Genomic DNA, 12,784 nt, shown 5'->3' with positions numbered 1-12,784 from the left:
AATGATAGTCCTATTTGCAGAGGATTTTTGCACAATGCAGTTGAACCACATTGAATTTGAGGTATGTGGCATACAAAAAGAATGTACATATAGAAGGCAGCACTGAAAGATAATAGCTACTTATGTGAGAAGAGGTAATGAACCATATTGGAATTTAAAATTTCATTTTGTTTTTAACTGGTGAAAAGAACAGATTTGGAAAAAACGGCATATTGTGTCAACAATTCACAACAAGCTAATGTTTTGGAAAACTTTGAATGAACACAAGTTATGAAGAAAAAACGTCTGAGGTGAATTTTCTCTCCGAATCATTATCATGTTAATTTACCATTAAATACTGGAGCATATTTTAAAATAAACAAACACATACTTATTTTGTAGTCTTTCAATTTCGTCTCGAGATTTCTCTTGTACACTAGTTGTATTTTTGGCCATCTTATAGGCATTAGAAGATGTGTTCATGGCAACTTCAGAGAGTTCTTCTATAAAAACTGATTCATCTTGATGCCTTTTGGATAAAATATCATATAAATGAGTCTAGCAGCATAAGCAACACATAAATATAGCTACAGTAATATAAACAGTTGGGGTAAGCACACCTTCAAACTTGGGTCACAGAATGAGTGTTGGTATGTTATGAAAAATAACTATACTACAGTTTCCTACTATAATCTGGCTTACCAAAAATATTTTTGATTATTAGATTGTAACCAGTATTTCTGTAATTAAAATATCTGATCACATTTGATTTGTTACTCATGTCTTATATTTTGATTTTGTTAAAAATATAAAAACACAATATTTGCTTCTAAAACAAACTGATTTTCTGTATTCTTAACATCTTCTCTACATCTGTACAACCATACAGCTTGCTGGGAAACCTATCAGTTTAACAACCTTCTCTATGTTGAGTTTCTTGGACTATTTCAGTCACACAAACACTCTTCTGACAAAAATATGTCAACTTACTGATTTGCTCTATGTCGGGCTTCCCGAGCAATTTCAGACATATGAACAGACTGCTGGCTAAACCTATCTGATTGCTCTTTGGCATTTTCTAATGCATCCAATCCTTCTGTTTCCAGGAGCTGATGAGCATTTGTTAAAGCTTCTTGTGCACGTTCAATAGCCTCCTCTGCATAAGAAATATTGAGTATTCCCTGCTCACTAATATTCACAGCAGCAGCAACCTTGTCGGAAGCCATCTCGTATGTTTTTTGTGCATCATCAATTTCCTTCTGCAGCTCTTGCAATTGAGTCACAAGATTCCCATCTCCTCCTGTTTAAATAAAATTTACTGTTGAGTAACAAGTAAAATACAGTCTCAGAATTTTGTAATTATCTTCATTATAACCTTAAGGATCCACTGACATTTATCAGTACCTACATCGTCCCACTACTAGGACAGCAATGCTAAAATCAGAGGTTCGATTCCCCTCAAGGACACAGCAGATAGCCCAATGTGGCATTGCTATACGAAAACACATGCAGTATGCAGATTATATAAAAAAAACAAGGTCCATTTCTCTGATGTAAAGCTCTTCACTCTTCTATATTTAAAGTTAAATAAAGAAACCCAAGATAAAAATATAAGATACCTTACTTTTGAAAAAGACTTTTAGCTGCAGGCAACTCTAAGTTGAGTAGCTATCTTTTTGAAATACTGTTTAAACTAAAGTTAACATGCTTTTATTTCAAATACCTGCTGCTCTTTCTGCATTGTTCAACAAGTCGTCAACATGCTGTTTAACTGCTTCTAGCCAATGCTCAAAATTCAAGTCGTCCACAACCTGAGGGTTTTTTCTGATTTCATCCAATATTCTGGCTAATTCATTTAACTTAGTTCGAAGCTTGTTCACTGCATCTTGAACCAGATTAAAGCATGTAGGACAATCTATAATACCATAAAAAAAAAATTAATCCCAGCAGTTATTGGAACCCATACTCAGAAATTAACTCAATTATTTTTATCATTTACATAACAGAAGTTAAATTTTTTGCTAATAAGAAACTATTATATAAGCTCTATAGAGAAATATCTGACTAACTTCACTTAAACATTTTCTCTGTTGGCAGTTATTAAGATAAAAATAAGTTACATGTAAAAAAAATAAATGCACTGTTCCACTTAAAAACATGCCCAGAAATGAAAGAGTTATGAATTGGTTACAACAACTTCAAATAAAGAAAATGAACTGGAAGTGGTGTTTTTAACTGAAACATCCTATTGAACTTTTGAGCTATACAGCCGGGTCACATACCCCTAAGATTCATGTACAGTCATCCCTAACCTTAAACAACTGACCAGAAGGAAGACAGTAAACTAGCAGTACCCTCTATCACAAGGACTTTATTTAAAGTGAATAACAAGAGTGAATCAACTTTATAATGCACCCACAACTAAAAGTGTAGAGCATGTTCAGACCACTGTATTTCAAATCACTACACTAGGCCATGCATGGCCCAACTGAAGAAAAGGCTATCATTATTACAATTACTGAAATAATTATATATATTTACTTACAAAACATATTGTAATAAACTCATAAAATAAAACAATTCTAGTTTATTTTTTAACTTAAACAAATTAGGTCTAATTACCAATGCATCCAGCATCCTTGTTGTATTTATTCTCTTTGCACTGGTCACAACCACGGCCTTCCAGATTTGGTCTACATTTACACTGTCCTGAGTTGTCACACTGAGGTGATTCAGACCCGATTGGATCACATTCACATGCTATAATAAATACAGTCACATGTTGGCTGTTTATGTGTTTTTCTGACCCTTAAGTTCTATAGGACTATACAACCACACTAAATGACAGTAACCCTAAAGACCAAACTTTTTTTTTTAAATATCAAAGATATTGAAATAATACATTTATTAATAATGTGAAAAATATAGAAAACATTGTATTCTTACAAAAAAACAATTACTTTCTCAAGTGAACATCCAAAATATCACATGACAGGGTCAAATATACTACAAACTGAGTAATTATTCCTTCTGCCTGTTATAGCACACGAAGTCTGCTAAGTAAAGTAAAGTAAAGATCAGTAAAGAACTGATCAAAATGTTAGGTGAAATAAGTTATTTTACTGTGTAAAATATATAGAGGGCTTCACCAGTAATAAACAAACTTTAATATAATATTATTTTAAATTACTTATTTTACTGTGTAAAATATATAGAGGGCTTCACCAGTAATAAACAAACTTTAATATAATATTATTTTAAATTTTTGTGTGTGATTTGTACATTACAAGGTCCTGAAACCAATAACATTTTGATCCACATATACTTTAATAGATATATATTTTAGAAAAATTGTATTTAAAACCCTAGCAGTTCTATGTCTACAACTCTGGAGGAAGTTGCATTTTGCTGGTAGGGCCATCTGGTGAACAGCTATACAGCTGCTAGAGAGATCCAGACAGTCCCTGAAAAAATGTGATTTTTGAATTCACAAGTTCATTAGCCTAAAATGTGGTACAGCTTTAAGCCTATCAGACCAATCACTTCCACCAGTCTTGGGTTTGGGATATTTATAATGGAATAAGTCTAATCTCATCAAACTTACCTTTACAACCTTCTAATGAAAAGCCATAGTAATTAGACAAGCACGTATCACATTTTTTCCCAGTAATTCCAGGACGACAGAAACATTGGCCAGTTTTCACATCACAACTTTGGCTGACTGCTCCTATAAGATCACAGTTACAGAGTTCACATCCAGTTCCACTATCAACATTCCAGAATCCTGCTTCACACTGATCACACTGTTGTCCATTCACATGTGGTTTGCACGGACACTGACCACTATCTACGTCACACACTAATACTCCATCATCAAGAACATCTGGTGATGTTCCAAGTGGATAACAGTTGCAAGCTAAGTATTTTGAGGATAAAAACAACAACATCCAAAATACAGATAAGACACTGATCAGATGTAGCAAAGTTTTAAAGATAAGTTTTATAAAAACTCAAAGTAAACATATTCTTTATAGAAATAAACAGGTATTTGCAAGTAAAAACCTGGCTGGCTCACAAAGCACTTAAGAAATTTAAATTGTCTTGTATGACAGGAGATTTAGAAAACTGCAGAACATCAATAAAGTTTGTGAAACAAGAAATTAGGACATCAGTAAAGGTTGGCTGAAAATGTAAAAATTAACGGTAAGGATTTCTTGTTAAAATAGGAGTAGGACCCTTGAGGGATGATAAAGGTTTGATTTGTTGTGAATTTTGTTCAAACTTCATGAGGGCTATCTGCACTAGCTGTCCCTATTTTAGCAGTGTAAGACTAGAGAGAAGGCAGCTAGTCATCACCACCCACTGCCAACTCTTGGACTACTCTTTCACCAATGAATAGTGGGATTGACTATCACATTATAACACCCCCATGGCTGATAGGGCAAGCATGTTTGGTGTGACAGGGATTCAAATCCATGACCCTAAAATTACAAGTGCCTTAACCAACTGCCCATGTCTGACACAGGATGATAAAGAAACTTCAGTATCTGATGATTATGAGATGGGTGGAATATTAAATTTTGCTTTTTATTTAGGTTTTACTAACAGCTTTAAGCAGTTCTCCACAATTTAAATGGTTGATAAATGAAAAACAAGATGACTGAATTAATTCTGAGTTGGTTAAGAAAAAATCTGGAAGTTTAAAAATCATTAAGACTGCTGGGCTGGATAATATTTCCCAAATGGATTTCAGAAACGTTAAGAGATTAGATGTGTGAACCACTTACTACCATATTTTTTGTTAGCCCTTGAACAGGGGTGAGGTACCACAATACTGGAAGTTAATAATGTAACTCTTCTTTTAAAGAAGGTGATAACAATTGTCCCAATAATTATAGGCCAATAAGTCTTTTATCAGTCGAGGGAAAAGTTTAGAAAGTTTGTCAGAAGATGCTTTGTAAAGTCACTTAATAAAGTTTAGAATTTTGTTGGATAGTCAACATGGTTTCACTAAGGGGAAGTTTTGCCTTTCAAATCTTTAGATATTCTTTGAAAAGGTTACTGCTTATGTAGGTGAGGGTGAGGATTTTATATATATTGGTTTTCAGAAATCACTTGACAAGGTGCTACATAAAAGGCTTGTTAAAAACTTATCTCTATAAGTGTGGAGGATAATAAGTTAGCAAACTGAATAGAGGAGTGAATGGATTGAAGAAAGCAAAGGGTTATTACAAATGCAGTTCAGTCAAACTGAATTAATGTCACAAGTTCAGCATCTCATAGATCAGACTTAAGACATTTGTTCTTTTTGATTTACATCAATGACATAGATGAAGATATAGTGAATAAATTACTTAAATTTCTCTGGAAGATATTGAGGTCTTGAGTGTCACTGGCTCTGAAGAAGATTCTGTTGACTTACAAAAGAATTTAGATCACCTAGTGACTTGGGCAAATAAATGGTAGATGTATTTTAATCATAATAATGTATGTGGGTTATCATAATTTGAATTATAAGTATAACTTGATTAGAAATAACCTTAACAGTTTTATTAAAGAAAGGAATCTTGGTGAAATAGTTTATCAGTCATTCAAGCAGTGTGCTGTTTCTAATGATATGACAAATAAGATTTTAGGTTGTATCTGGAGAAATATTGAATACAAGCCTAAAGAGGTTATAATTTCATTGTGCAGATCATGGTTAGGGCACATTTGAAATGTTGTGTTCACTCTTAGGCACCTAACCTTAGGTAAGACATTGGAGTGTTGGAAAAGGTTCAGAGAAGGGTTACGAGAATGGTGCCTTGGATAGAGGGGTTGTAATAAGTAAAAAAGCTGAAATCTCTCAAATTTTCTGTTGGAAAAAGATGAGTTAGGGGGGATCTGATTGAGGTGTTTAAGACTGTAAAGTGAATTGATAATGTTTATGCATCATCTTTTTTCCATATTTAACAGCGAGAATAGTAGGACTAGGGGTCACAAGTATAAATTTTGGCAGAGCAAGATAGGGATCATCTTCAGCTAAGAAAGTTGCATTTTTCTAACAGGGTGGTTTGGTCGCCCTCAGATGTTGTTGAGGCAGTGAGGTTAAGTGAGGTTAAGAAGAAGTTTGATAAGTGTATGAATGATAAAGAATGGCTTTTAGATTATTTATTTATTTTTAATAATTCTAATTTAGTTTAGATTACCTTGCATATAAAAGCCTAGATTACCATTCAGTAAAAACGAATGCTAATTACACTCTTTGCCTTCCATCTCACTAAGAATTAGTTAGAAATTATATAATCAGTAATTCTGTGTGTATGTACACAAAAATTATAACTTAGATGGTTTTTTACCAAAATTACTCAAACTTGAAATAGTGATATTCATCTAAAAATAAACGACTTTATAATAAAATATCACTTTCTACAATAAGCACTACAAAAATTAAATATTGTCATTAATCTACAATAAAAAATAACATGTAAATAAGTAGAATAACCTTTAATTTAAGACTTTGTTAAGATATCTCTAAAGAAATACATCACGTGAAACTTGTTATAAGGTTCAAATAAAAAGTTAGATCAGAGGTTTGCAAGTATTTCAATACACTAAGATGTCTTTAGAGAGACTGCTTCTGTGTAACATGTCCAAGTAAGGAGGTCAAATTAACTCACTGAGAGAGGAATAATGGATGCCAGATGGATAACCTATGTTTGAACATAACTTCTGTGAAACCTAAGTTTGACTGTAAAAAGTGTACTTTCGTTCTGCATAAACTTTTCATATTGTTTATCTAGCTTAATTTAAAATATAAATAAACACTGGTTTGATTGCTTGAAGCATAATTTATCAATGGTTATGCAAATCATGAGTAGTAGTGTGTAACACTTTGCCAAATTATAAACTAATAACTTCAACTTGAGATACAGCATGAATTACTAGAAGTGTATTTAAGTTAATATTTACTTTGTAGTTTTGCTACTTCTTAAAGTGACTAATGAGTGAGGAACAAAGACCATGTGTTGCTAATAGAGATAAGTTATCTCAATAAATCTAGTAAAAGAAACTACCAACAAAACTGTGCTTATTTCACACAGAAATGATATCTACATTTTATTCATGACCTAGAGATGCATTAAGATGAAACAAAGTAAGTGCAACTGGCCCTTAAATTTTGTGACGAGGCTTCTCCATCCACACAGTTTTCCACACTTTACAAACCCTTCTTCCATTTTAGGTTTCTTGAAGTTGGAAAAATACTCAATTGTAATTTACTTTTCTTTTGAAATTTGACAACTAATCTCGTTATTATTAAATTAATTACTTAAGTTGTTAACTTTCATATTTTATATTCTACCAATGTTTAGTTCACAATTTTCAGCATGGTCAAGTTCTCTTTAATTAAATATTTTATTGCTAAAAACCTAATTTTTGAACAATGTCGAATTATACTTAAATCCACACGGCTAGTTGTAGTCAATTTTTGTAAAAGTTGACCATGGTTTATCAATTATTGATTCTCAACTTCAAGCTTTGTGTGTGGCTTTCTCAAAAAAATACAGAAACATAAGTAGTTTTAATTTTTTGGTGCTAGGAAAACAAAAACCAGATTGTTCTACAACCCTCGAATTACATTAAATCTTTTCTCACCAATTCATTCGACTTATGAAGCAACAAAAAGTTTTGCAGGTGTGGTGAATTTTTCATTTATTGACAAAAATTGTTGTTAGAATTTTAAAATCGATAGTAAACTAAAATATTTTGTAATTAATTGTTCTCCAAACAACAAAATAACACAAGTTGTGAGAGAAATTGAATTCTATTTTATTTTTTCAACCATTAATTATTACTTATTAACTGAAACATGTAAACAAAAGTCAACCTTTGCAGCCTTCCTTAGGCACTGCTTGGGCATCACCATAAAATCCAGGAAGACAAATGGCACACTGGGGACCTCCTGTATTGAAAGCACATTTCAAACAATCTCCAGATGTTCTAATGACAAAAAATAAGTGTGATTATTCCATGCAATTTAAATTTGAAGTGAAACATCTGTACGGTCACTGCTATTAAAAATTAAATTTTTATATTTATATGACACCAAATAAATATAAACTACTACTAATAACACTCATAATGTACTAGATAAAATAACACTCTCCAGCGGCACAACAGTATCTTTGGAGAGTTACAACACTAGAAACCAGATTTCGATATCTGTAGTGGGGAGAGCACAGATAGCTCGTTGTAAAGCTTTCTGCTTAATTTCAAACAAACAAAGATAAAGTAATTTTTAAAATTTAAGTTATATGCGATATATCTTCGTGATGAATTAACGTTTAAATGATAAAAACTATTGTTGACTCTTTACTACTGGTCTTTCTTCATTTGATTAATTGTATTTAAAAGAATCTTATCCTATTAGAAACAAAATAACTATATCAGTCAAATGATACTTTGCCCAAGAATGTTAAAATAAAACACTTAAAGAACAAAGTCACATAAGATGCTAAATACATATATATCAACAAGCACTAAGACAAAAATATAAAACAAGTTTTATGGACATAAAACTTTTAAAAAGTTACAATTCCTACAAAAACAACAACAGCTGTTTCAGTAATTTGTGTAATATGTAGGCTCTAGTTTTCGATTCATAATGCTAAGTTCTCTCACTTGCACTGTTTAGTATCTCCATAACAACAAGCAAAACTTGCAGGTCTTTATTAGTCAGTGTTAAAGTTCTTCTAATCATACTAATTATACTACAACACTTCCATCTATATATTTGTGAAAACCACATTAACAGCATGTGTTTATGTAACAATAAATAAAACAGCAACATTGTATAAAGCTCATCTACCTTCCCCTACCTTTAAACTGTACAGTAAACTTTGATGGCAATCACTGTTAAGTGATGTATTGGCCATCTGCTAATTACTAATTTTATTTTTGCCAAACATTTCTTTAAGAAAGATCAAAGACTAATAATAAAAAAGTCTCTTTGTTTTCTTTTATTGTAGTGTATATATGATGCATTACTATTTGAATTAATGTTTTTTTTATGTCATGTTCCCTGATCACAATTTTATTTTGGCAACATATAGCTTAGTACCATGTAGTAAAACTTAAAAGTACATATAAATTATGAAGTGATCTCACCTGGGTAATTATGTAAATTAAGTCAGTACTGGTTGATCTCTGGCTAACGTGTCATTTATGTAACTTTTTGACACTCTGGCACAATAATTAATCCCTCAGTAAAATGTAATACCAAGTAGTTAGGCACTGTGAAACATTGAAATATATTTTCATGTATTAGTTATGACACCCAACGTTTCTTCGAACGTACTCAACAGATCACTGAAATAAGCTTACGTGTTGCAATTCCCAACAGCATTGGAGTCTATATTTCCATTACATTCACAGATCTTACAAGGTTTAGCAGGACCATATTTCCCATGTGGATCCCCATAGTAGCCATCAATACAGAGTTCACACTTGTGTCCTGAAAATTAAAAAGACTTAGAAAACATATGCAACCATGTTAGCTTTGTTTTTCGTTTATTTGGCCAGGTAATGCAAAATAACCAAACTATAACTAATTTGACAACTTGAATATGATTTTGCTACCTCCCCATTTCGAATAGTATGGGGAATAGCAGCTAACTGGTGTTTGGTAGTAGATAAAATATATTACTGATCTATGCTCTTGAAAATAGATTTCTAGGAAAGACAAAAGTCATACAAGCAAAATAATATAATAACAAATTTCATGAAGAAGGAAAAAAGAACTGTATTCCATCTTGAAGAATAAACAACCGAAACTCACATGAAATTTAAATTTTGATAGATAAAATGGAAGACAAGGTTTATCATTTTAATCTTAGGTTCATTTAAAGTGAATGAAAAGCCTCAAGATAAGTTATTTTCTAATACATTTGAGAAAGAAGAAAACAGCTTACTAACATTCTTTATGAGAAGGTACTAACCAGTATAACCAGTTGGACACTCTACACATATTACTCGATCATCAGGTAGGGCTACACAAGCGCCACCTTGTGGACAAGGACAAGGTTGGCAATCTTTTGTTGTACCCTGCAAAGCATTACCATAGAAACCAACAGCACAGACTTCACAGTTATCACCTGCAGTATTATGTTGACAAATGCAACGTCCTATAAAACAGGGTTAGAAAAAAAATATATATTATTATGAATAGGTTTTATATGAAACTCTAAACTGTAATTCCACAGAAAATTACTCAACTACTTACATACCACAGTTAAATATTATTTCTTTTGAATAACTTATTTTGTTCTTATTTGCCTTATCAGTTATTTCACCTCATAACATAACACAGGTTTGATTTTGCTAAGTCAGCCTGATAAGTCTGATAACATATTGTGAACAGCAACATTTTAACTTCATGAAGAAATATATTGCTTCTATTAGCTTAATCTGATTACATTTTAAAGTAATAAATACATGTTCGAATGTATACAAAACATAATTAACGTAAAGCAGTGTTTCTCAATGTTTCCTTCAATGCACACTTGGAACTACTATAACATAAGCAGTAAGTCACTAGTTACAGGACTTATAACAAACGAGAATAAACACAAACAAATGAAACACGTTGGAATTATTTTGAGACACACTAGGATGCTCTTGTAGGCTTTTGGAAATACTGGCATAAAAGCAAAACAATAACTTTAAATATCATTCATTAACGATCTAGAATATAATTTATCATTTTGAATACTCTATTCTAATTCTCAGAAATTTATAATATTATTATTATCTACAAATATTAGATACCTGCATTTATGTCAAATCTGTGGAAAAAAATTTCCCAAAAATTATCAAACTAAACTTGTTTAATCACCTGTTTCAGTTTCACAATAATCACTGTGCCCATGACAGTTACATGGGATGCAGTGACCAAATTCTCCTCCCTCAGGTGGATCACGTCTGAATCTTGGCCCACAAGACTCACAGAACTGACCAACATAACCATCAGGACAAAAGCATGTCTCTACCCATGTTGCCACAGATCCAACTGGAAAGTGATGAGCTGAATCCAGCCTCACATTATCCAAAAATCCATTTCCTGGAAAAAAGGCATTGACTGATTTAGCCAGAAAGAAAACAGTTTTTATTAATTTTCACAGTTCATTATCCTCATATTATCAAAAATAACTTACCATCCACAAAAACAAAGGAAAACTAATTATTTTCAACAACTAGTTTGGCACATTTTTAAAATGATTTTTTAACTTTATTGGCTAATGGTCAAGTGTATCGTATTTTATGATTTTTCACATAATTTGGCTTGACTGAAGTTTAAATAGCAATATTATTATTATTTCCAAGCTAAATGTTTTTGTTCTGCTCAAGATTTTCCCTCCCAAATGTATCAAGCATATGTTTACAGAGCTCTAGAAAATTTCAATGAAATATACAAAAACAACAATGCACTTCTTGTAATAGGATATCCTATACTCAGACATGCAAATATTGTAAGTGCACTCATTAATAACTCAATAACATTAATACAAGTACCTCCAGTTGAGTAAGTTCCTCTGATCCTCAAAGCTGTTAAGTTTGACAAGACTCTAATGAAGTCCAGGGCACTTAATTGAGGGTCCCAGCCGTAAACAGAATGCTCATGAAGTCGAAATTTATACATTTGCTTCTCGACATTTGGGAGAGGATTTCCTTGGCCAAATATTGGTTGTGATATGGAAAGTCCTGCCCCTTCCATAATAATATCTTCAACTGTTGCTTGAAGTACATTGTTACCAATGCTCAGAGTAAAGCTGAGAAACTGATTATAGGAGCTTTTTTGGTCACCCAAATAATGATCTGGATCAAAATATTATACAATTATATACTAGGTTTATTATTACAAAATAAATTTAGCATTAGCTTAAGGAGAATTCAGTACAATGACTTCAGTACAACTTTAGATGAAGGTAGAAGTAAAAGAGTGAACCCAATTTATAAAATCATTTTACCATGAATATAACAGAAGAATTATTTATCTATGCACGAGAATATAAACCTTATCAACATCTATATTAACTCCCAAATCAATAATTAAGTCTCCTACATGCATTTCACTCTTGAAGCTCAAAAAAAAAACAAAAAATATTTAGGTTTTCTGTTCTAAATCTTTGTTGATACTGCTTAATATGAATATATATATATATATGTATATATATATATAAAGAGAGATAGAAAATCAATACTGAAATAGTTAAGTAAAACAAAATCAAATAAAAGATGCTATAATGTAGGATATAAAATGCACCCTGGGTTTTGGAGGTAACTGTATGAGTAGAGCTCAGTTTATGGATACACTGTCTATCAGTCTTAACCTCCTTTTGCACATCACACATGAAGATATTCAAAACAAGTAGTAACTAGGAGAGAAAGATCTGAGTGCTCAAGCCCTCAATGTCTGTTATCACCCTTCACTGGCTGCAGACAGTTGTGGGGCATTGTTTAGACTTATATTTATATAACTGCACTTCAAAAATGTATTTTAGCATAGAAAGATGTGCTTCATGGGATCCTCTTATGTTTAGTGTTTTTTAGGCTATTAGTTAACTTTCCAATATATATTCTTTTGGAACTAGCAGACTTCTACCTTTTCATTGTAACAATTATATTTAAAAGTCTCTGTATGTATCACATTTCATAAAAGGTACTAAGAATAGTTCGGAAGCTAGTTGTGTCTTACATATCGACCGAGTGACCAGTAAACAGTATGGTTACATTGTTAAAGCGTGCATGCTCAAGACAGCTGGTGATT

General features: G+C 32.0%; 1 protein-coding gene across 1 annotated transcript in view; it reads right to left on the bottom strand.

Moving 5' to 3' along the window:
* Positions 1 to 12,784, bottom strand: part of LOC143245926 (laminin subunit gamma-1-like) — an 83,397-nt gene that overhangs the window by 13,578 nt on the left and 57,035 nt on the right. Inside the window, 10 exon segments of the mRNA XM_076492180.1 lie at positions 371 to 508; positions 970 to 1,279; positions 1,703 to 1,894; positions 2,602 to 2,739; positions 3,584 to 3,895; positions 7,847 to 7,959; positions 9,343 to 9,472; positions 9,957 to 10,142; positions 10,853 to 11,077; positions 11,530 to 11,832. Coding sequence (XP_076348295.1) covers positions 371 to 508; positions 970 to 1,279; positions 1,703 to 1,894; positions 2,602 to 2,739; positions 3,584 to 3,895; positions 7,847 to 7,959; positions 9,343 to 9,472; positions 9,957 to 10,142; positions 10,853 to 11,077; positions 11,530 to 11,832 — 2,047 coding nt within the window.

This window comes from Tachypleus tridentatus, chromosome 3 (assembly GCF_004210375.1).
Source record: "Tachypleus tridentatus isolate NWPU-2018 chromosome 3, ASM421037v1, whole genome shotgun sequence".
In the NCBI taxonomy this organism is placed as follows: Eukaryota; Metazoa; Arthropoda; class Merostomata; order Xiphosura; family Limulidae; genus Tachypleus; species Tachypleus tridentatus.
The sequence above is the reverse complement of the archived record's forward strand: the minus strand, read 5'-3'. Positions and strand labels throughout refer to the sequence as shown.